We start from the raw sequence: 21,800 nt of genomic DNA, 5'->3' as shown, positions 1-21,800 counted from the left end.
TGCACATATCAAATTATCCACAATAAAATGTTTATTTTATAATAATAGGTAATATTCAAAAAATCAAAATAACAATCCGTATAAATGATAAACATATTATCTGTTATCTCGGTGAATCCGCCATGATAGTAATTGATTGCTGATTGTTTGATACCTGGATACCGGTTTAATGTTTTAAACGTCAATGTTCGATCGCCTTTTAACAACGACACCAACTGATACTGCAGATAGCATAGTGTAAATATCGAAAAATCAGACGTGTGAATGTGAAAGTGTTTTAACTGAACTCGAGGGACGAGGATATCCGATATCGTTATTCGTTAACGGTTTCTCATCAATCACTGTGAACTGTGAAGTCTATGTTGTTTGTTGGATGTTCAGTAATTCAGTTAAGTTGTCCTTGATATCGAACGAACAGGTACACAATTTTACATTTAAAGTAAAAACCGTGTTTACTAATTCTAATTTTTAACTCTATTAATTATTTTTTTCATGTTACCATGTTTATAGTATATTTGACATTATTTAGATCTATAAATTTATGCATTATGCCTTATGCGACTGTTTATTTTCAAAGTAGATTATTATTTTTAATGGATTGATCATTGCTCTAATTCACGACTTAATTTTAACTATAACAAAGTATTTTAAACATTATGTTAAACTACTTTTGGAGTTCTGTTAATAAACTTTTTTCATTAATTCGTGTCTGAATTAAATTTTTTATTTTATTGATCCTAAGCCTGGAAAAAATGACCATTAGCTGTTTTTAGGGAGAACAGTTAATTTATTGTTTTTATATAATATATATCAATTGTTATTTTACTCGTTATGTCTATGTTACAATATACTATGTCTTTTTATAAGGAAAGAAATAATTTATGTACATATTTAAATATAAGTATAAAATCTGTGTATTATCTCGATTACTTACAGATACTATGTCTACCAGATTAATACAATTACTTTATTTATATTACCACTCTACTTGAGTACCATTAATGTTCACTTGTATTAAATGTCTCGATTATTGATCGATTGATTGAAGTATAATGAAAATAATACTTGCAAGCTTTAATTATTAATAATACTTCTTTTTATATAAGATGTATTCATAATGTTTTTTATTTGTTTATTTTAGAATGGAACCATCCAGTGATATAAGTATTGAAAGCGTTGAAGAAAATATTCTAAAATCTACATTGAATCGAGTTAGAAAACGAAAAAAGCAACTTTACACTGATATAAAACAATTATTAGAATTTTATCTAAGTGATGCTAATTTAAGAAAAGATAGGTTTTTTGGAAATCTAATGCAAATAAATCAATGTAAGCTGTACTGTTATGAAATATCTTAGAATGTATCAATGCATTTAATTTTCTTAAAAGCCATCCAAATATAAGCTAGTACATTTGAAAGTATTAAATATCAAATGATTAAATTCATAAAAATCATGTCTTTATTAATTTGTACTGGAACGTAATATTTTTTTCTTCTGTTTAATTTTTGGTTTACTTGTCAATTACTTTACTATTTAATTACATTTTTTTTAATACACCTCTCTTGAACCTTCCCTAGATTTTCTAAAAGTATTGATGATGATGTGTGCACTGTATTGTATATTAATTATTAGTACAAATATGTAAGACCAAAGATATTTAAACATATATGGGATGATTCTTTTATCAAACAACACTCATTATTTAAAAGTATTGACTTTTTTCAATTTTTTTTTTTTTCAAAATTGTAGATTTACACTCTTCTTGAATTGTTTATTTTTTTTATATTTTTCACCCTTATATTTATTAGATAAACCACTATCAACTTTTGATTTTCAAATGGTAACCTATACTTAAAATTTCATAAATTAATAAAGCTATTTTTTTTATTAATTATTACGTTAAAATTTTGAATTTAGCACTAGTAGTTTATGAGTTAAGGTATTTAAAGTTTTGATTGGCAGAGTGGAGTGGTATGTGGTTACCCCGCAAAATGTTTGTCCACTACTCCGCTTGTCTAAACTTTAAATACTTATAACTCATAAACTACTCGACCTAAATTCGATTTTTATGTATCAACATTTTTAGAAAAATATTCCGCTTTGGAATATTAAATTAAAAAACTATGTTGCCATTTAAAAAAGTAAAAAACTTAAAAAATGATAAGGATAAAAAATATTTAAAAATATAATTTTTTAATAAAAGTGTTGGTTTTTTAACAACTTGAAACTATGTAAAAAAATATTTTGAAAAAAGTCAATACTTTTTTAAATAATGGGTGTTGTTTGATAAAAGAATCACCCAGTATAGTAAAGTGTTATATTGTTATCCCATATTTGACTGGGCTGATAAATGTATATTTGATAAAATATATTATTTCAGACGTTCGTAATGTTATAATTTAGCTCTTAAGCCACTGTCTATGAATAATTACTGAAATAGATAATTTTATTTTTGTAGGTATAAGTATCGATACATTCTTAAATTGTAATAAAATTAAGAGTTTAACTAAAAATCCAGAAGATATAATTAAAGCTATAGAAAGCTCTAGTGTTTTATCTGTTAGTGACTGTAAAACCAATATTTATAGAATTAAGCCTATTGAAGAAAAACTACCAGAGGATATTGAACGCTGTACCGTATATGTGGTTAGTTGTATTCATAAATTATAATATATTTTTGTAATATTGCATATTTTTTAAAGAATCTATTATATTCTCTAAAACATAAATAAAGTTAATGGCTATAACATTGTTAGACTAATCTTCATTAATAGTGATTGATTGATATACAAAATAGTATTATATAGATCAGTGGTTCTTAACCTTTTTCGAATGACTTAACACTTAACATTTTATAAGATTTTCGTATAAAACAGCAGTAAAATACAACAGTATTTATATACATTTTTAATATATATTATAAATTAAAGAGAGTTTTAAAATAATTAGAGAATGGAAGGTTTAGATAGAAAATGTCGTTTTAACTACAGTGAAGACGTGCTATTAGAAAGCTTTTCCCCACAATCCATGCAAAGGTAATTTGACAGTTATTTTTGTCAACATAAGTGAACCCAAAATTTAAATAATAATTGCAATATTGTCTTCTAACTTTTATTTTTCTTAGTATCAAAAGTATCATCAAAGATATTTCTTATATTTTGTACTTGTATATCACCTCCAAAATTATATTTTCGTCTTGAAATTTGTCCATTTTGTTATTAAAATAGTAATTACATTCCATACAATTAAATACGTCTTATACTTTAATGTTTCATAAGTTCATAAAAGTCAAAAAATTAAAACAATGAAACATACCTAATGGATTTTTTTCCAATGATTTTAAATTTTTTGCCGAGCACTTATACAAAGTCTATAGAATGCCGGTTAAGAACCACTATATAAGTCAATCAAAATATAAGAAAATTTATATTTTCTGATTCTAAATATTTATTTCATATTTCTAATGCATAAATTTAATACTATCTAAATTAATCAATATAAATAAAATATTATTGTTTGTTTTAGGAACAATTGCCTCCTAAAGCAGATCATGATTGGATTAAATCAATATTTGAAAAATATGGGAGTGTTGCTTATATTTCATTGCCTAAATTTAAGAGTGGAACAATTAAAAGATTTGCATTTATTGAATTTGAAAACGAAGAATCTGCTATCAAAGTTGTCGAAGTAATTATTAGTTATTAGTACTTGTGTGCAATTCAAGAGTACAAAATATTATTTTATAATGTAGAAATGTAGACAGTTTATAATAGGTATACTTGGCAAGAATTTTGAAATTAAAATTTCTCCCCTTATTATAGGTATTAGGTCTTTTAGTAAAATTATATACTTCAAGTTGGCTCTACCAAGTATAAAATCATTGCAACTCTAGTTTGTTATACATGATCTTAGGTTAATATTCTTGATACTGTCACGCATCTGATTGATAGTAACGACAATATAGCATCAACAGGCACACAAATTTTGATTATGTATGGCTATAGGTACTCTAATAAATTTAATGCAAGACAGGCTACTACATATTAACACCTATCCATGGTCACCCATTTAAGATTTCAAATGTTTTAAAATTTTAATATACAAGGTGTATTTTTGAAACGCCAACATTTTCAAAAAAATAAACTACAAAATGGCTATCTTTAATATTTTTTTACATTTTTTATAGAAACATTGAAATAAATTTAAAAATGAAATAATTGTAGTTCTTATCCCTGTGAATCTTATTATAAAACCAGAATTTTGATATCTCCATTATTTTGTGAGATGTCGCAATGGGTAAATCCTCGCGAGACACCCTGTATATTTAAAGGTGGTAGAATAAATTTATTACTTTGATTAGGAATGGAATTCAAAGTGAACTAAGCAGTTCAAACCTGCCTTTAAGAGATATGTTTTTCAGACTAGGTAGCTGTCTCAGAAAAAAAACACTCCCCTTCCTCCTACCCAACAAGGGAATGGTAATAAGCTGGTATTAAATCCTATTGAGTAAGCACAGCCAATACACTGAATGTCAGTAATTGGTCATTAACAATATGATACTCAAAAGGAAACTAGTTTTTGTACTTGTATTCACTATTTCCGAAATTTTTAAATCAATGTGGTAAATTATTTGCTTTATACCCATTTTATTAAAAATTCTTTCATTGTAGTAATTGCCTTTATCCATGAATTTATAAATAATAATAATAATAATAATAATACAACTTTTTGTTAGGAATATAAAAAATTACACGAGGAATCAAAAATTCTTCCTGAAGAACTGCAAAGTATAATTACTTTTGAAGAAGATGGAGATAAAAAAGATACAGATGCAAGTACTGACAATGTTAGGTTGTTGAAAAAAAGAAAACATTCTATCAGCATAGAAGATGTAAAAGAAAAAAAAATGAAGAAAGAAACACCTCCTGAAGTAAGCTGTTCTGGAATTAAAAATAGTAAAAAGAAGAAGAAAAAAGATAAAACTAAGAAAAGTGATTTGGATGGTGAACAAAAAAATTCTTCTTTTGAAATTAGTGAGAGTGAAAATAACCAAAAAGCTTTAATTGAAAATCTTGATATCAGTATTTCAAAACCAGAAGAAATAATCACAAGTGATGATGATAAAAAAGGAACAAGTATTGAGCCAAACAATACTGATTCAAATAAAAAAAAAAAAAGAAAACGAAATAAAGGAAAAAAAGTCAAATTAGATACTAATTTAACTTCACCTGTGTTAAGAATAATGTCAAAGTAAAATATTTCATATTTTCAAATATATATTATATTTTTATTTATTGTTATGTGTTTTAGAACTGAGTGGAGAAAACTAAGAAATCAATTTTTAAATATGCAGCGACAAAAAATGTCTTTATTAAAAGCCCAGTTGCGGCGTCCAACATTTAATGAAAATTTCAATACTCATTTTCATGAAAATTTGGGGAAAAGTAATGAGGCCAATACTAATATTGAAAGTCTAGATGTAGAATTACTCAAAAAGAATGATGTTCGTGTAAAGTATGAACCTGGTGTTATATTGAAAATTTCATTTGCAAATCCAATTGAATCTGATAAATTATTTAAAGTATGATATTTTTATTTATTCATTTTTGTATTTTATTATGTACCTGTTGTATTACAGTTTAAGAGGAATAGAAATTCCTATGTCGAGTTTCAAGCTTATTTTTATTTAGTTGTATATTTGAAATGAACTAATTATGCAGTGCTGTAACTGGGCAATCTGATAAAAATCGAAATCATTTTCGTACACCAAACTCAAAAATATACTGTTATAGACACGAATCTTTAAAAAAAATGCAAATTGTTTTTATTCCAAATATTTCTATTCGTTTTTCATTCTTAAAATACTGAATACTAAAAAATGCTTTTTACATATTTAAGTTGCTTTTGATTCAAAAAGAAATATTATATCTTCTTAAAAACTTAATATTTCCAATAATAGCATAATTCAAAACAGTTTTTCAGACCTGAAACTTGAAAAAATTTAAAACCATTTTCAAACACGAAACCCATATCCTAAAAAAAATTGAAACTGCTTTCAGACAAAACCCTAAATTTTTGTTCACGTTTTTGCTGCCTGTTTTTTAATGTATATTAATTGTGATTGTTATATATTTTATAATTTTTAGTTACTTATTGATGTTCTTTATTCCATCATTGAACAGGTTTTATAACAATATGTTATGTCTTTAATCTGATAATTTGTTGACTGTTTCATAGTATCTTTTAACTTTTTAAATCAGTATTTGCATCTGATATTAAACAATAAAATAATAAAACTCAACATTTAAATGTTGGATTACATCAATATTCATATTTTATTTTCATTGAATCCTGTTGAGATTATGGTATTTGAAATTCCCAATGCTATAATAATAAATATCATATTTAATTTTGAAACTTGATCAAAAAAAAATTCATTATTTTATCTTTCTTGTTATTAATATTTAAGGCTGAAGCAAAAATTGATCCAAGTGTAAAGTTTGTTGATGTTGTACACAATTCTGAAGCTTATGTACGATGCGATTGTCAAGAAACTGCTCAAAAAATAGCAGAAGAAAACCGATGGCCTCAAACTAGATTATTAACTGGTAAATATTCACTTGATATTTTAATTATATAAAACTTATATGATTTTGGAATAGGCGAAGAAGAAAAGCTGTATTGGAATAAAATTTTAAGAGATAGAGAAATTAAATGTACCAAGCAAAAAGAAACTAAAAAACCACGAGGTCGTGAAAAGCTAATTAAAAAAGCAGAAAAAAGATTGGCTCAACATGTTACATTTAATCTAGAGGATAATGAATAAATATTAATATTACAATGTTAATCAAATTCCATTTTAATTTTGATATGAGTAATAATTGTATATCACACAGTTTCTTTTGTGCGAATCTGATGATAATTTTTTATAATAAATGACTCAATATTTATGATGATTTCTATGTATTGTATTTTTAAGGTTACATTTTTTTAGCATGTCATTTAAATAATAAAACATTCTTTTTTTTTTTACAAAATTTCTCTAAATACTCCCCTACTAATATCAATTGTTGCTAGGAACTCAAATCGTGTTATTTAAGAATCTGTGATTTTATGAGTATTTTATTATAAATTGTTAGAAGATCTTAAAATACTTATACTTTCTATAAATTAAAATTTCTTAAAAATTCAGTGATGTCCGATAATTATATTACTTTTAAATTATACAAAAATCAATTTTCTTTAATGTTTGACCTAATATTAATTTTTTGACAAAATTTCTTTTTTTTTTGCAACCACTCGAAAGAAATCAATATATTTATGTATATTCAATACTAGAAAATCAAGAAGTAACTTTCAGAAAAAAAATTCTAGGTATTCACAAAATATATAATAATAATACCTTGTAATATCACCACTACTATTATAATTTTCTAAAGCTGAATATAAGTTAAAATTGTATTAGCTAATATGAAATAAAATTATAGAATTTGATCGCACCAGAAAAAATTAATATATTGTGTTGAAATATAATTAATACACATGGTATAATGTAATTATTCTAAAATACAAATAGAATAAATATAATAAAATAGGTCTTTTCAAGAAGTCTACAATATTAAGACTTTATCATTAGTAACTACAAATTGCGTTATTCTTTTAATCAAATTTAGCTTGCGCTCTTGCCCCCCATCTATTTTTTTTTTTCAATATCTTAGATGTTTTTAAAATAGCATAAAGAATAGGTCCAAATCCCTTCAATTGGATTTAATTTGTATTATTTATCAGATAATTACCCCAAAGAAAATTAACGCAACTTGTTAGTACACTTTCATTGACCTACAATAATTAAATGTAATACATTTTTAATATTTTAATCATTATTACTTAATTAAATAATGCCATTATAACAAAATGATTTACAAATTAAGATGTAAGTGATAAACAAAAATACAATACAGACCAATGAAAAAAATTATTAAAAATTCACTTAATATATTAATATAAAAATAAATTCTATGATTCTATAATAGAAGTAAATTATAAATATTTTTTCTTTTTATAAATGTATATAATTAATGATACTAAAAATAAAGTACGTCCGCTTGAGAATATTTAAGACTGAAGTAATGAATAAATAATACAATTAGTATTTAATCCAGTCAACCAATAAAATATAATTTTTTTGTTCTATTTATAAATTTAGAGTTCTTGTTATACAGAAAATTAAAATTTTAAGTAAGGTAATAGATATAATAAAATAATAAATCACTTTGTATAATAGCTGAAGTTAAAATTACTGAAATAATATTAGTACTCTAACAACCAAAAGTACAAAAAAGTATATATATAACTAGTAATTGACGTTTTATGTCATTTTCATTAAATATTAATTTATTTAATAAACTAAAACAGGTTTAAATTATCAAAATAAATCTCATTTAAAAATTATTTATTTTGAATCTGATTAAAAAAAAAAATTGTCCCACAATATTTAAGCATAGTAAGGTTGTACTCCATTTTTCATAACTTCCATGGTTTTATTGCATAAATAAGAGAAGGTTTGTAACTTTCTAGGTATTATAACTTTTGTTATATTGTGAAAAAGATCAAAAGGATCTTGTACTGCAAGACCATCACCGTGAAAGTTATCTCTTAATCGTATACACCAGTCAGTCGGTTTACCTTTTCTTTTTTTGTTAAAACCTAATAATTCTGGGTTTGTCTTTGGAATATCATAAAAATTGGCTTTAGGTATTGCATTTCCAATAGCTGGACTAAAAACAAATTGTCGAAGTTTGGTAGAGTCTGAATAAAATTTAAAAAATCCAAATAATAAGTCCCAACATGGGACCTCTGGTACTTTCCATATTTGTTTGGCTTTTTCTAGAGTGCAGAAAGTACAGTCCCAATCTAAAAAAAAAATCACATGTCAATTTTTGTTATTTATTTATTTGTAATATACTATTATGTATAATAATATATAAAATAAAACCAGTTTTTTAAGCATAATTAATAATATTTAGTTACAATTTTAAGTTTTAACACAGGTTAACAATTGAATAATTCTGATTAAAAAAAAATAATTTACCTTCTATAAATATAACATCTGATCTACATGGATCATTTGAATAATCTGCATGTTTTCTAAGAAATATTAATGGAGGTACGACTTGAATAGTCATCAAGTAAAAGAGGACCAACCATGCTAAAGCATAACTGGTAAACATACTTTGATTTTTCATATCATTTTGTAATGCCCAACGTTTAACAACTGCACAAACAACCCAGTGAACACGTTCATCCAATGCTAAGTATAATCTGGATCGTAAAATATAAGTTGATAACAATATTTTATTAATGAATTCAATAATAATTATATATAATTTACCTGACTAATTTTGTGTTATGTGTACTAAGACCACTTTTGAAAGACAAGTCACAATATAAGCCAGAAGGGACATGTAAAAATTTGACTATGGGTACACGTGCTCCAGTTATTTGTTGTATATGTTTATATTCATTATTTTGAGACCGAAATACTTTTCCAAAATAACGTACTAGATCTTCTTGGGCATATAGATCATTACTTAATTCTCCGCTAAAAGTGCCGGCTATGGAATTAAATTAAAAATTAGACTATTTATATTTAATAATTTCCAACAAATTAGATTTGTAGTTAAATTAATTTAAAAGTTTATTTATTTATCATAATTATCAATGAGCATAAGCTCTTTAATAAAGTGTATTACATATCAAAATAAAAATGTTTCAGTCAAATAACTTTAAAAATGATAATAATACAAATACAAAAATAATTTAGGTTAAGCCCTTTCCCCACCATAACCAAAGTACTAATTAGATCTAATGAGCAACTAAAATCAACTTTAATTTTAAAAATCAAACTAATTTTAGTGTTCTTAAAGGTGTGAGGACAAAAAACTTGTATCATTGTTAAGTCAATACATTCATTGCTCTAGTCTGAATCTAAAATAGTCACTTCTTCTAACAGCTATTTTAAAATTAAATTTAAGTTTTGTGATATTTGGTACAACATTTTTCTTCGATTATAACATTGACAAACAAGACAAGAAAGAAAAAAAATCCAAGACCAGGAACTGTATTTAGCCGGTTAGCCCTTCAGAAAAATGAATTACTCCTATAAATTTTCTTTGACCCTGTCGTTAAGTTTTCCTACAATTTTGTCGATGTATTTCATAAAATGATAACTGAAGAGAACTTAATATACATTAAAATAATTAAAATATTTTTTAAACTATTTGATTTTCTTTGATAAAATATAAACACAAATCTATTAACTATGTCGACCAAATTCATAAATGTTTAAGTTATTACAACTTTACAACACATAATTTACTTCATCAAAAGTCTTTTGAAAATTAATATATTAACCCATAAACAAATAAATTATACTTTAATCATTTATATACTTATAGATTAAAATAAACTATTAATTTTACCAATATCAAAGTATAAATCCACGTCACTATCTTTAAGTGCAAGACCTGACATACGTGATCCAAAAGCATATGTTTTACTTCCTTTGAAATGTTTACCAGCACAACTATGTATTGAGTTTACTAATAAGAATAATCTATCCATTATCTCGGGACTAGAAATTTCTTGTTTAATAGCTATGATCAGTGTGTTGATAGAATTTAGCAGTACTTCCTTATTTCCAAACTCAAATACAGTAGTATTATTTAACTCGGGTAATTTGTCATCTGTAATTAATAAAAAATACAATAAGATACATTTTTACATACATAATTATTAATTACAATGTTATACACAGCAATAGAAAATTAATATAACTGTAACTAGTGGATTCTGCTTCTTCAAAAACTTAATAAAATTTAATATACCATCCATGTTTATTTGTAAAAAGCTATTAAAAGCTAATTTTCATATGATCATATAAACAAAAAAATCGTTAAAATGTTTTTCATACACAATTTATAAATTAAAATTTGAGTTTAATAATGAAAATTATATTAGAAATCTTAACTTTTCTTAAACATGTTTAATACTACTACAAACTTAAAACAAAAATTTTAATATCTATATTCTATAATTACATAATATACAATATTTGCTAAAAGTAGAATATTAATTTTTTCAACGATAACTTACCTTCAATTAAAATATTAATCTTAAATTGATGTTTTCTTTCCAACATTTCTTTATCATTTAACATTTTGTTCATGGCATCTCTGTAAATATTACAAAACATAATTTTCAGATTATATCTAAAATAATATAAGAAATACATAGCATTTTTTTTTTTAATCACCTATATTAATATTATAATTATTTTAGTGTTAAAAACATATTTTACAAACATTAGAATCAATTTGTTATCAAGATGATTAAATGTTTTTTATAATTTTAGTACTATAGATCAGCCTTTTCCAAACTTTTTATATGTCACACCTCTTAGAAAAATGAAAATGATAGCGGATGAATCTTAAAAAAAAAATTACTTTTCAGCAATAACTATTTCGACAATATATATATAATCCATTATTTATTTTTCATGTAATACAAATATGACATTTTCGTTTTAAAGATAGGTACTTTGTGTATTTTTAATATTTAATTTACATTCAAGGACAACCAGGGGTCTGCAGATTACAGTTAGGGAAACAGTGCTATAGAGTCAAAGTTGTCATTAGAAGAATGGGATAAATGTATTTTAGAATACTAAAATAGTAATCTAATATCTATTAACAATTAATAGGACGCCACAACCGCATGTGTTGTCTCCTTCTTACAAACATACAATATGAAATGTATTTTCTTATGCTGATAATTTTGATTGTATTTATGTTATCAGAAAAATAACCACGCAACAACACAAATAAAATTCTTACCTATGTCTCATTGAATTCTGATGATTCTATTTAAAATACTGAGGAAGAAAATTATTCTCATACAAAACAGTTTTTGCTAAGTTTTAGGTTTGTAAGAGTAAGATATAAATAGTGCAGGTGTGGCATTCTTTTAATGTTATTTTTAAATGGTTCTTACTTCTTAAGTTTAATAATAATGAGCCAGACATAAAATCCAGTTTAAAAAAAGCTGGTAAGTTGAGGATGTCGCTCTGCTGTACAGTAGGTTACAAGTGGGTTACTGTAATGGATGGAATTAAATTTGAATGCAATGTCAGGTATCATTGTATACGAAAAACGATTCTGAACGGAGATGGTTTATCTGTCTAGGGTATATTATAGATTATTAAAAAATTTTAAATCTTAGAAAAAAAATAAAGAAAATTTTTTATAATATCTAGCTTAAAATAATTTGAAAATTTTCGTGATTTTTACATATGTTGTCAAAATTACTTTAAATGCCTATATAAAACAAATCATACCTATGTATTTTTAATATTTTTCAACTGCAATTGTTACAATGTCGATGTGTTAGAAGCCTTGTATTATATTTTCAAGCTTTTCTACCCAACAAATAAATTTTTATCGATATTTATAGAAAAAAAAATTTAAAAAAGTTGAAAAATTAAAATGTCAGTTAACAGCTCAAAAAAAATCTAAATATTTTGAAAATTTTATAAAATATACTAAATGTGTATATAAATATTTAGTGAAAATTTCAAGTATCTGCAGTCATTTGTTTTTGAGTTACACCAAAATAAGAAAATTGCTAAATGTAAAACTCAGTGAAAATCCAATGTTGTAAAAATTTAAATTTCAAATGCTCATAAAAATTTAATTTGAATTTCCGGTGGACTTTTTTTTTTTTTTGATAAAAATTGACAAACTTGTAAAGAATCTTGTATTAAATTTTCAAATCTTAGATTTAAAAAGAACATTTTTTATGAATTTCTAGCTTAAAATAATTTGTGAATTTTTGTGATTTTTACGTATTTTGTCAAAGTTCAAACTTTGAATGCTTATAAAAAATTGTGACTAATATGAATTTATTTTATTTTTCAACTGTTATTGTAACAATATGTTAGGAACCTCTATTACATTTTCAAGCTTTTCTACACAATAAATAAATTTTTATCAATATGAATTTAAAAAAAATAATAATGATTGAAAATTGCATAGGTATGCCTATAAATAGTTCAACTTAAGTCGAACATTTTTGAAAATTGCATGGTGGATTGAATATACTTATATAAACATTCAGTGAAATTTTCATGTATTTATGGTAATTTGTTTTAAAGTTACATCAAAAACTAAAATCGATTTTGTCGAAAACCGATTGTATGTAAAATTTGTAAAACGTTTCTCTTAATTTTTAGTTTGTTTATCCCGATTATTTAGAAAAATATTGAGAATTTTTTACTTTTGACACGCCAAAGTACCAACTAGATTCACTTTCTGATCGAACGAGGTATTGAAGCCGAAAAAAAAACACATCATGGTAAAATCAATACATTCCTCGTTCCACTCAGAATCTAAAAGTATTTAAAATCAAGTGGTTAATCCTGGTTAATCCCGGTAAATCTCATAAATTAGTAATGACAATAGAAATTGATTTAAAAATTATTATGAAAAAAACTAATAGTTTCTAAAAAAATTATTTAATCATAAATAGAGTATAAATTGAAACTATAATTTACAACTTTTTACTGTTTTAATAGTTCAATGATTTTAAAACATTAAAATTGATTTTTGGAACTTCTTAGATGATACTTTCATAGCTAAAAATGAGTTTCATTAGCATGAAAATCTTAATAAATAACTTTTATTTTGTATTTTTTCGCATTTTCTGGCTCTTTTTTATTGTTATTATTAAATTATGTTTTCTATTTTTAAAATAATTTTTTATTTTAATAATTTTAATCTATACTATTAAATTTTTATTTTTAAACATTGGTTACATGAACAAATAGAAACTAATTATTAATTATCTATACAGAATACTATATTAACAATAATTTTTAATATTGTTAAAATCTTAAATCTTGTAAACCTACCATAATTTATTGTAACTAATGGCCATGTAGCTGCCGGGTTTTATTTGATCAATAAAAAAAAAATAATAATAATAATTTAAAACAAACGTAATACACAATTGGTTTCTATGATAAGGTAACGGCGTATTAATACAGCTCTACCGATTACATCAGTAGACATAGAAAGAAGCTTATCTAAGTATGAGCAATTGTTTTCAGGAAACTGCCACTTGTTCAATTTCAAAAATATTAAGCATCACACTTATTGTTTAATATAACTTTAATTTAATTAGATATCAATTTTATTTGTCTTTAATATTTGTTATTGTTATTTACATTGTTTTTATATATCTATATGTTCAAATGTGTAACTAGTTGTTTAAAAATAAAAATAATAATTTTTAACAGTAAATATTACATTTTGTATTTAATAAAGTTATTTTATTTCATTATACTTCAATTTTAGGTCATTTTAAAAAGTCATATCTCATTATTTTTAGATCATTTATTCATATACTTTTTAAAGTTTTATTTAGATCATCAACTCCCGAGCCCTAGTGATGAACAATATTCAATCAATAAATAATTTAATAATTATAAGTTTTTTTTTTTAATATCCATAAACTATAAAGGGTTTGAGTGGTTGTTAGATGGGAGCGAAATAATTTATAGGACCATTTTGCTACCTCTGAGACAGATTGAATATGTAAATTGAAGTGAAGCATTGACTTGATAAATAGAAGGTCGTGTTTATAATCATACATAATACTATAGATTGGAAAGTACCTAATTGTAATAAATATTTTAGAAAATATAAATATTCAAGAACTTTATAATATGTAATGCTTATTTATTTATGAATGCAGGGTGATTCATTTTACGCAAGACATTCATCACAGAAAACAATAACGTTTTTGAAAATATTTCAGTAGCGTAATTTTAAGTTGTTAAAAACATTTAAAAAAAATATTTTTCACTCTTTTGGATGATAATTTACAATTTTCATTTCATAAACCGAAGCAGGTTATTATTCAGAGTATTTCTATCTATTAAAATAATATTTCATATAAGTTATTAATTAGTTGTAAGAATTTAAGGTTAAGATGAGCTAAGTCGTGAATTAATATGTTGCGCGGACCACTATAGCACTCCACACAGTCAATTCTTCTGTTTTTAAGTACTTATAATTTATAACTCATCAACTACTCGTTTGTAAAACATTTGTTTTTTAGACATAAAAATAGTTCAAATATCCTGGTTTGGAATAAGCCATAGAAAATTAAAAATTCAACTCACTAAAAATAGAATAAGATTTAAAAATAATAAAAACTATATTATTACCTAGTTATGTAGATAAAATAAATATTTTCAAAAACTGTTACAGTTTGAAGTAAAAAGTTTATATGTTAAGTCACTCAATATATATACTGATAAATTACTGCAGTTCACAACTATAGAAGATAGAACCTTAAGATAGGTAGTATAATAATTAAGGATAACAGTTGTTGTATTATTTGATAAAACATATACTTACATTTTACGAAAAATGATTATAACAGAGCTGTGTTTAGTAATAATTCCAAAAAGTCCATAAAAAGAAAATATTTTCTTAATTTCAACCCAGCCATTTTTTTTATATTCTGGTTTAACATCTAAAACATTTAAATGTATTAATATAATTTACAATTTAAAAAAACTACTGTGTTACCTTTAATTTCAATCATTATTTTACGATTACTTGCTTCTCTTTCATCAGTTTTAATACCATTTGTTTGTTGTATGTCTGTTTTTAAAGTCTGAGTAACATCTGAAGGATTAGCAGCAATCAAATTACTGTTTTTCTCAATTTTTTTGTTAGGTTTATTTTTTATTTTAAAATATTTTGAATTAATTATTTTTTTGAAATCCAACATATTTTTGTGTTCAATAGTTTTGACATGTTTATCTAAATTAGGCAGCCCAACTAGATATAAGCTACAAATATCACAAAATACTTTATAACGCACTCCAACTTCATTCAAATGGTTTGTTAAATTATGTTCCTCCCAATGTTTTTCTATTGCAGTAATGAAATCACAAGATGCACAATAATAAGAAATTTGCGGTCTAATCTCTTGATTTTGATTAAGCATATCATATAATACATTCATTTTCAATCTATAAAATTCTTTATACATTTTAGTGTTTGATTCAAGAACAGATTTATTTTCTATTTTTTTCTCTAAGAGGTTTATACTACAATTAGTAGTAGATTCTTCCATTATTTTATCATGACAAATATTTGATTCAAGTGAAAATTCATCAATAGTTTTTCTCAATGATTGAGTTTTGTAAATTTCGGCAATAGATTCATTTACTACACTATCATCATGACGGGAACTTGATTTGTGAGAAAATTCATCTATTGTCATTGAATGTAATTCATTGACATTATTAGAAGTAGATACTTCTAATAAACTACTTTCTTCCAGAATATTTGATTGAAGTGATAATTCATTCATCATTTCTGTTGATAAATTAACCTCATTATTATTAGTACTAGAATCTCCTGATATATTCTCATCAAACAATGCAGTTTGATTATTTTTAGAAGTTGTTCCCATGTTGCATGTGTGTTTTGTTTCACAGTTTAGCTTTAAAACTGCAGTAGATTTCATTGATTTAAATTGCCTCAACATTGAATGAAAACGGTTGCTATAATGTTGAAACATGTGATGTCGATGTCCAAACATAAGCGTTTTACAAATTTTACATCGGTGGTCCATACAAAGAAATTTGGAAGAATTTATATGCTTTTTACTATTAATATGAAATTTCCATACATCTAACTTTAAACACAAGTAATCACAAACAAAACAAAAAAATGCAATGTTTAGAGTTGAATCGTACAAATGTTGATCAGTAGCATAGGTAAGTAAATGAGTATCAAGTTTCATAGGTTTAGGAGTCTTATTTTCAGTTTTTATGTAGCTTGAGTTCATAATTATATGCTCTGCAGTTAACTTGTGGCATTCATAGACTGTAATTGAAGAATAGAATTCAACTTCACAATCCTTGCAGTAAAATAATTCTATAATATCTGATGCTGCTAATGCATGACTGTCTGTATTAAAATGATTATGATTTTCACTTGACTTAAATATTTTATTACATGGCTCACAAAAGCACATAATATCAGACAATTTGCTAGCATTGGCATTATTATTTCTGCTAATCAACTGTTTAGCCATTAATATTGATTCTAATGGCATGTTTATAATAGTTTTCTTATGTTCAGTAATTAAATGTAATTCAATATCTTTCTTTTCACCATACACTAAAGAGTTACAATTTTTACAAATATATGAATAACAAACATTAGTGTCTAACTTTGCATGTGTAATTGCATGATTTTTCCATGTATCCTTGTTGTTAGAACAAAATGCGCATTCCAGACATTGAAAATAATTTAAATTTGATTGAGGGATACTTTTTACCAATCCATGATTACAAACTAACAAGTGACCAAGCAGATCATTGTGATTTAAATCGATTAGACTATCACACGATTTACACATGGTTTTATTTTCATTCTTTAAATTTTGAAAAAATTGCAAATATGGTCTAACATCGAATGGAGCTTTGTTTTTATCTAAAATACTTTTCGGAACACAAGGTTTTTGATTTTGATTGATCAATGATTGGTTATTAAGTTCCGGAAGTGGATTTTTAGCAGTTACAGATTTTAAAATAATGTGTTCACTTGATAAGTTATGTTTATTGAACAAGAAATTATCTTCAATACAAAAGAATTCTGTACGGCAAGGTTGACAGATTATACGTTTCAATTTAGTCTTATGACTTTTATTCCAATGATCTGAATTAGAATTGACTTCAGCATATGTTTCACATTCTTCACAGTAATAAAAATATTTGGGTTTTAAATCTTTGTTGATACGATGGAAATTAAAAGCCATAAACATACTAAGATTTTTTTCAGAATCGTTTGGATGAATATTTTGATGTTCTGTCACATGATTTACATTACCATAACAATGTAGTTCGCAAGGTTCACATGTATATGAAACTAAATTTTTAATATCATAACATTTAATTAAATGACTTGATAATATTAAATGTAACTTCCATTGATTAAAACTTGATATGATTTCATTGCAGATTACACAAAAATAAGTTTTGATTTTGGTTGTATTTTTTCTTCCTCCATCAGATTTATTAATACATTCAGTTAGATGCACAGTTATTGCTATTTCATTGGGCACCATTTGAAATTTGCAATCATTACAAGTAGCTTGTACATTATCAATACTAAATTTATTTAAAATTACAAGAGGCAGTTTTAAATTGCATATAGTTTGAGTTTCAGGGTTTTCGTCAACTTTTTTGGATTTAAAATATTCCAACATAATGTGTTCGCATGACATTAAATGTTTATTGTATACTTCTTGGCTACATACAAAATCTATTAAACATGAATTGCATTTAAAATTAGTTGTTTTTTTATAAGTGTGGTTGTTAGAATAACATTTCTTTTTTAAAAATGAATAATTTTTACAGGGACCGCAAAACCACCAAGATTTCCAATTTGTTGGACTTATAAATATACAGTGATAAAATACTTCTTTCATACATCTAAAAACACATGGTAGTCCAGATATATCGTTATGAATATCTTTACAGTGTTTTAATATTTGTTCCTTATTTCCAAAAAAAAATATTTTACAACCACCACAATCGTATGAAACATAATCATTTTTTTTCATACATTTTTCTAAATGATGTGTGCTTATAGCATGTGACTCCCAATCTTTTAATGATTTCATTTTAGTGTCACAAATTAAACAAAAAAATTTGAATCGAATATAATTTTTATATAATTGAGTAGTATGTTCAGTTGGTTTTAGAAAGTCAGAGCTAGTATTTTTATATTGCATAGATTGGATTAAACTTTTATTTTTAAGAAGCTCCTGATTATTACTCTCTAAACTAGACCTAGAAATCTGTTGTGTATTTGATTTTTGGTCGGAATCTGTACCAAAATCAATTTCTGAAGTATCATTACATTTCAAAACTTTTGATGGACTCAATTTGACTGTTGAATGTTCTCTGCTCTGGTTGGTATTATCAATATCAGAGTTGGATGTATAATTTGATCTTGAATTAACATTATTATAAGAAGATGTAGAAGAATCAACTATTAAATCACTATTGATCATATTGAATTGCATTTCTTGATCATCAATTGATTTTGAAATTACCTGATTGTGATTATTGTTGTAAGAAACTATTATTTTCTTTTTTTGTGAGTGTTCGCCGAGATGATCAGCTCCATTTTCCTGTTCCATTTGTTAAAGATTACTTCAACTAAAATAAAAGTATATTAAATTAAATATTAATACAAGTTTATAGTCAATAATATACGTCATGTTCTTAAAAAAACTATTATATTTTTTATAACACAAATTACTATAGTTACAAAACTTCATAAGAAGCTGCAATTATGATATCACATCAATACAACAACATTAAAATAGCAAATTTAATGTCAAAACATCTTAGAACAAGATATTAAGTACTCAAAAAGCTAGGTAAAATATATTTTATTAATTACACTTGAAAACTGAATTGTATCTATGAGTTGTTAAAACTAAAAGATGTACATATATATTATTATAATTTTTTTTTAAATTAATTTTAATACTTTAATTATTCTAGACATACATAATAGTAATAATTATATTTTAGAAATCGCTTATCAAAAATAATTTTCATTAGGTACATTTTAAGCAATCAGAAAATTCTAACAAAATTATGCAAGAAACATATACAATTTTCAATATGTTAATAACCTATTATTTAAAATACTATAATATATGACGGAAGGCGGAAAAAAAGCCAGAAATATAAATATAAATGTGAACACTTATATACCGTTTTACACTTTTACCATTTTATTCTTATAATTTTTTGAGTTTTTTACTATTTTGAATGACAACATAGCTTAGAGTTTTATTTCGTTATATATTTAATATCATATTACACTATACCCAACAAAATTTTTTTAGTATAATATTATTGTTATATTTTTAGTTGACTGACCTGCTGTGACTATTATTATTATTATATGACTATATTATGTACCTACTATTTTTGTATTTGAGTATTCGTAATCCGTATATAAAATTGCCTATATTTGTTATACTTTTTTTTCTGGGCTTTTTTTCCAGGATTCCTATATGATGATGCTGTTAGATTATTATTCAGTAACTTTTATTTTTTTAAATGAAATCTGTAAATATTAAATATTTTATTCATCAAAGAAGTAAATATTTAAATTAGCATCATAAATCAATTAAGAAAAACTAGTATATTGTGTAATGAAGAATTTTAGGTGTTTTGAACAAACACCATTATGTGTTGTAATTAATGTACCTAACCTTGACTGTTTAGAGTTTAGATGTTCACTATTATAGTTTTGCAGTTAGGTCTAAAATTCAATGATTCATAATCACAGATTATGTCACATACCTACACAAAAATTCCTATATTTTAAATCTATGCTTCAATACACTGCATGACAGTTAATTTTGGGATTAAAAATTAAATTGCATAAAGTTTTTGAATTAAGTGTAATTAAATTATATTGGCTTAAATTAACTATTACAGTTATATAATGAAATATTGTATCAAAAGTGCAAAAGTCACGTGGATGCGTAGTATTTTAAAACTTAGATACGGCAGCTTTCAGGTTTACATTATATTATTAATACTAAACAGTAAAATAATATAACACTAACTTCTAACAGACTATCAATATTATGCATATTCAAAGATACAATTTAACATTAATAGTATTAATACCATTTAAATATCAACACAAATATTACCAATATATTATTTGTTTTTAATATAATTATAATATTATCTCTGAATAAAACACTTTTATATAAATTAGAGAAACTAATCATTGAACAGTTAATAATATTTTAACATACACATTACCAAACATAAAGATAAGAAATTATTCTTTATACCTTTATACCAATATATAATATATAATATTTAACTTGTTGCTGATTAGTACCTACAATGTACTTAAATTTATGTTCATGTTTATTGGTTACTAGTATATAAATAATATGCATTAAGTAGGTACATAGGTAACAACAATTAATGATGTAATTTTGGGTACAAAATATTACCTTAACAATTGGAAATTGGACATCCGTAAGAATCGTTGTGATTGCCTTAATTAAAAATACTATTAACTTCTTAAAATAATAACGCTTTTATCCATTAACATTCAAATATTGGTAACTTTTAAAACAATATAGCAATTAAATAACAACGCTTTAATCAGGATCTTGACTTCATTAGCCAACAAAAATTAAAATTTAACAGTTTAACACTTTAAAGTAAACATAGGAATCATGACAGTAAATGATGATGTCAAAATATCGGCGACTGTTCATTACCTTGAGAAATAAGTATGAAAATAATAATTGAGATAAATGTATTATACTTACGTGTTCTGTTGGTTGTACTGTTATTGTAGTGAGTTCTAAATGTTCTAATCAATCATTGTGCTTCTATTCTATCACCAATGTTCAACAAGAATATTAATTAAGAATTATTAATTTTTTGTATATTTCTATACATTTAAACATTTTATATATTATATGTGTACAATTGTTGTATTGTACTCACTAGTCACTACTCAGTACTCATCAACGACATCAACCATTGTTGCATTGTGCTTGTACTAAGTTGTAGTAGTTGTACATTTGTGCACGACTGCACGACGCACGAGCAGCTCAGTGCTCGTCAAGCCACGATTGGAATTAGAGGCTTCA

General features: G+C 24.6%; 2 protein-coding genes across 3 annotated transcripts; one reads left to right on the top strand and one right to left on the bottom strand.

The window, feature by feature from the left end:
- The first annotated feature begins 82 nt into the window (after nucleotides 1–82).
- Nucleotides 83–6,958, top strand: Larp7 (La related protein 7). Its single transcript, XM_089221417.1, has 8 exons — nucleotides 83–418; nucleotides 1,142–1,329; nucleotides 2,461–2,648; nucleotides 3,528–3,689; nucleotides 4,738–5,252; nucleotides 5,313–5,583; nucleotides 6,472–6,610; nucleotides 6,665–6,958. Exons 2-8 carry the CDS (start codon nucleotides 1,143–1,145, stop codon nucleotides 6,826–6,828), a joined length of 1,626 nt encoding a protein of 541 aa, XP_089077543.1. The 5' UTR covers nucleotides 83–418; nucleotide 1,142; the 3' UTR covers nucleotides 6,829–6,958.
- Nucleotides 6,959–7,491: 533 nt separating this feature from the next.
- LOC107173889 (uncharacterized) lies at nucleotides 7,492–21,800 on the bottom strand. Of its 2 annotated transcripts, XM_015524617.2 has the most exons (9): nucleotides 21,655–21,800; nucleotides 21,474–21,541; nucleotides 15,656–19,311; nucleotides 15,482–15,599; nucleotides 11,157–11,236; nucleotides 10,484–10,747; nucleotides 9,394–9,616; nucleotides 9,094–9,323; nucleotides 7,492–8,915 (listed from the first exon to the last, which is right to left on the bottom strand). In XM_015524617.2, exons 3-9 carry the CDS (start codon nucleotides 19,290–19,292, stop codon nucleotides 8,497–8,499), a joined length of 4,971 nt encoding a protein of 1,656 aa, XP_015380103.2. In that variant the 5' UTR covers nucleotides 19,293–19,311; nucleotides 21,474–21,541; nucleotides 21,655–21,800; the 3' UTR covers nucleotides 7,492–8,496. The 2 variants fall into 2 exon arrangements, with proteins under 2 accessions (XP_015380103.2, XP_015380104.2); XM_015524618.2 differs by lacking the exons at nucleotides 21,474–21,541; nucleotides 21,655–21,800 and adding an exon at nucleotides 21,150–21,391.

The sequence above is a fragment of the Diuraphis noxia genome, unplaced genomic scaffold, assembly GCF_037042655.1.
Source record: "Diuraphis noxia isolate RWA-SAM2 unplaced genomic scaffold, SU_Dnox_SAM2 contig0002, whole genome shotgun sequence".
Classification (NCBI taxonomy): domain Eukaryota; kingdom Metazoa; phylum Arthropoda; class Insecta; order Hemiptera; family Aphididae; genus Diuraphis; species Diuraphis noxia.
The sequence above is the reverse complement of the archived record's forward strand: the minus strand, read 5'-3'. Positions and strand labels throughout refer to the sequence as shown.

What these genes read in the sequence shown, in the direction of transcription:
- Larp7 (XM_089221417.1), top strand. Translation starts at nt 1,143, where the DNA reads ATGGAACCATCCAGTGATATAAGTATTGAAAGCGTTGAAGAAAATATT. An exon ending in AACGCTGTACCGTATATGTG is followed by an intron (nt 2,649 to 3,527) that starts GTTAGTTGTATT and finishes TGTTTGTTTTAG; the next exon opens with GAACAATTGCCTCCTAAAGC. An exon ending in AATCTGATAAATTATTTAAA is followed by an intron (nt 5,584 to 6,471) that starts GTATGATATTTT and finishes TTAATATTTAAG; the next exon opens with GCTGAAGCAAAAATTGATCC.
- LOC107173889 (XM_015524617.2), bottom strand. Translation starts at nt 19,292, where the DNA reads ATGGAACAGGAAAATGGAGCTGATCATCTCGGCGAACACTCACAAAAA. An exon ending in ATAATCATTTTTCGTAAAAT is followed by an intron (nt 11,237 to 15,481) that starts GTAAGTATATGT and finishes TAATATTTACAG; the next exon opens with AGATGCCATGAACAAAATGT. An exon ending in GGATTTATACTTTGATATTG is followed by an intron (nt 9,617 to 10,483) that starts GTAAAATTAATA and finishes TTAATTCCATAG; the next exon opens with CCGGCACTTTTAGCGGAGAA.